At 39.0% G+C, this 3,492-nt stretch overlaps 1 protein-coding gene across 1 annotated transcript; it reads left to right on the top strand.

Moving 5' to 3' along the window:
- Positions 1–1,267: 1,267 nt before the first annotated feature.
- LOC104267809 (ras-related protein Rab-22A) lies at positions 1,268–3,452 on the top strand (the record flags this gene model as incomplete). The annotated part of the gene is made up of 3 exons (XM_009877506.1): positions 1,268–1,339; positions 1,448–1,554; positions 3,343–3,452. Coding segments are annotated over 3 exons (289 nt in total), but the record flags the coding sequence as incomplete, so codon positions are not given.
- Between the last annotated feature and the right edge of the window lie 40 nt (positions 3,453–3,492).

Raw genomic sequence — 3,492 nt, 5'->3', positions numbered from 1 at the left:
ATTTTTCCTTTTATTTCTTCTACACTGAGTAAAGTTGATAGGGATTTTGCCTTCTTACCTAACAATTTTGACAGTTTCTCTGTATAATTGTATCATCTTAATTCTGTCAAAACACAAGCTGGAGGCCAAGCTGAAGTCTTTGGAAAAATAGCAAAGGGAAAATTTGGTGTTCCTGGTAACATCTGTTTTGTTAATATACTTTATCTGCTGACTGCTCTTAGCTGGAAAAAAGTATCTAAGTGTTAGCAGGCAGGAAATGAGAGTAATACAAAATCAGCAGATGAAATTTGGTTTGTTCCCAATGTAAATAGTCAAATAATCAAAAAGCCAGCAACCAGTCCAAGAGGTGGTTTACCAAACATATTTCCTTTTACATTTTAGTAGTCGGGAGGAAGAGAAGGATTATGTCCCATCATGAACTGAATGCCTGCCCATGTTTCCCCTTTCGCACTATTAAATATTTTTATATTCTGAACTTTGTGTTCAAAATCCTATTTCCAAAACAGAATTTGCGAGCCAAATATAAATGGTCTGGAATTCTGCTTTATGGCAAGATTTTTGTGATTTATAATATTGTTCTCGCTTGAACTGTACTAAGCGGAAGGAAATTGGTATTTTATTAGAATCGAATAAGCCTTTATGATAACCTATATTCTATTCATGAATTTTACAGTGAGTAATAAGATGTGCAAAAGCTCTCCGTGACATCTGCTTACATCAAAGCAGTACCTGGAGTTTACTGGGTGCCTTGACTGAATGTTTGGTTGCTGGATGAATTGTCTTGTTCACTTTAAATTGACAGAGTACCACACTGTTTTTAAGAATGCTTAACTGATATTTTTGATGCAACTTGGTCCTGTGCTCTACTGCTTTTTTCAGTTCTGGATTCATACCACTGTGCCTGCGTAGAGGTACAGGCCTAGTTTGTACCCTACAAATGCACCACCAGCCAAATACACCTGCTGTAGGTTTAATTGTGAAAACTACACTGAAATTACTAGAGTCTTAAATGAGAGATTCTAATCGAGTCAGAATAAGGTCAAGTTTCGCTTTTTGCAGTAGGTGTGTTGCTAATCCCTAAACTATTTATTGGTTGGCCTTTGTAAAACAACACTTCCATGGAAGGTTATGTACAGCCTCCCTGTAATTGTAAAATAATGTCTTTCAGTCGTGGGAACTTCAAAGCTGTTTTTCGCTATTTTCAATAATGATGGTCTTGCAGGTCAGTGAACGATGAGATTCACCATGTGTGGTGTCTTTCTTCCAGTTTCGTGCTTTAGCCCCAATGTATTACAGAGGGTCAGCAGCAGCCATTATAGTGTATGACATCACAAAAGAGGTAAGAAGTTTGACCTTGACCTAGCATTACAATTTCTGGGTGGGTTTTGTGTGTTATGGGCCAGTTCTGACTCTTGTTTTTGTCTTGCTTTTTCTTTTTCCCCATCAGGAAACTTTCTCAACGTTAAAGAACTGGGTTAAAGAGCTTCGACAGCACGGACCCCCGAACATTGTAGTAGCAATTGCAGGAAATAAGTGTGATCTTAATGATGTAAGGTAAACAGCCACTGACACTGTGGAGGTTTTCACTTAAGCTCATAGCACTAAGTACTTCAAGAGTTCAGAACAGGTGAAAGTTACAGAGCAATTTAAGCTGTTTTGCAGTAGCATTGTAGTTTCACAAGGGGTCTGAGCTCTTTCTACTGTCAGAAGGTTTGGTTAGACTGCCCTTGCCCACTTCTTCCCTGTGTTGGTGTGAGTACTTGTGTGATTGGGCAGTAAAGCAGGCTGTAAAATGGATGGAGGTTAAAGAAAAGCATTTAATGTAAGGAAAACTGATCCCAGTGTATTTATCCTTCTCACAGCCTGAACACTTGCTGGCATAACAGAGGTGGGATGGCAGGGTTGGGAGTGAGCAGTTTATAGGGAGACAGGATTACCTCTTCTGGTAGCAGTGCCAAGTTACACAGCCTGAACTGCCTGTGTAGCTACAGTGTAATACAAGCTGTTTACTTCACTTTCTAAGAAGTACCCCTGTCAGTCCGTAGCACCTCATTTTGTTAAGAAAAACATCGGGCCTGTTGGAAAGCATTGTGTAGGCTTTTCTGACTTGCTTGTTCAGGTGCCTTCATTCCCTGCTTAAATATTGGGGTGGAATTGGCTGTGGCTGAAATAGTTGCGTGGAGTAGGAAAAGTTCTTGAGGAATTTTATGAACAGCCAAACTTTTAAGAAGGCACGTACTAAAACCAAAAGAAGCCCTTTTTTATCGATGTCCTAGTTAAATAAATCAAAATTCATAAAGAAGGTGTGTGCAAGGTTCTTGTTTTTACTTTTCATTGGAGAGGGTAGCACAGCTGGTGTCTCACGGGAGACAGATGGTTGTGTTTAAAGAACCACGGCTAAGTTGGTTCTTAGTACAGTTTTACAAATTGTCAGTATATGGCAGTCATCTAGTGAGCTCTAGTAACTTCTGTGAGAAGTCGCATGTCTCTCAGGACGTACGGCATAAAATTACTTAGAAGACAAATCTAAGGCATGCAGTATTAAGTCTCACATGCTTATTTCGTGGTGTTTAGGTGGCGTCATAAATTATGTAAGCGTTGCTATTCAAGCTGATGAGCAAGATTGCTTGCACGTTAGTCAGAGGCAATATTTGAGTCATTGATCCGAAATCTGTGCTTTTGATACCCTGAGTCCCTACTTACTGAGGGTAGCCTGTGTTTTCTAGAAACTGTATGTAGAGTGATACAAGGTATAGCCCAGTCCTCTCCCTACCTCATGTGGTTTGTTTTTTATAACTTGTTTGAGGAAACATACCTTATTATCAACATGCCTCATTAGGATTACAAAGTAACTTTTTTCACTCCTTGGCTCTGTTGTCTGCATAGGTGATAGCTATGTCTTCATGCTTCATGTCAAATAAGTGTTACACTAATGATCTCTGCAGTGGTGTGAGTTTTTTGGTTTTGTAAACTGCTGGAGTGGTGCAAGTCATGCTCTAGGATCTTTTCAGTACATCTAAAATTATGGTGTATGTGAAGGATAAAGCACCCCTTAGTGACTGAATGCAGACCTACGTTGAGAACACTCAGGAAACAAATTCCCCTGTGATGTTGTCAGATGGATTGAGGCTTTGATTAGTTTATGATTGTACTTGAGTGGTGCTTGTACCTCAAGGCAGGGAGACAGCACAGAGTAAAGAATTGAGCTTCAAGTCAAGGGAACGTTGTGATGCTAAACAGGTAAAATAGAAAACACTCATTTAACAAGATGTTTAAAAGCTTAAGATTTTGAATAATGTGGTTTTGTGCATTCACAGTTTTTCCTTTGCTTTGTTTTTCCAGAGAAGTCATGGAAAAAGATGCTAAAGACTATGCAGATTCTATTCATGCAATATTTGTAGAGACAAGTGCGAAAAATGCAATAAACATCAATGAACTCTTCATAGAAATTAGTAAGTATTTGAACAGGTGATGTGCTTTCTTCAGAAAGAA

Source organism: Apaloderma vittatum, unplaced genomic scaffold, assembly GCF_000703405.1.
Source record: "Apaloderma vittatum isolate BGI_N311 unplaced genomic scaffold, ASM70340v1 C12199966, whole genome shotgun sequence".
NCBI classification, from domain to species: domain Eukaryota; kingdom Metazoa; phylum Chordata; class Aves; order Trogoniformes; family Trogonidae; genus Apaloderma; species Apaloderma vittatum.
Note: the sequence above shows the minus strand (reverse complement) of the source record. Positions and strands in the feature narration are given on the sequence as shown.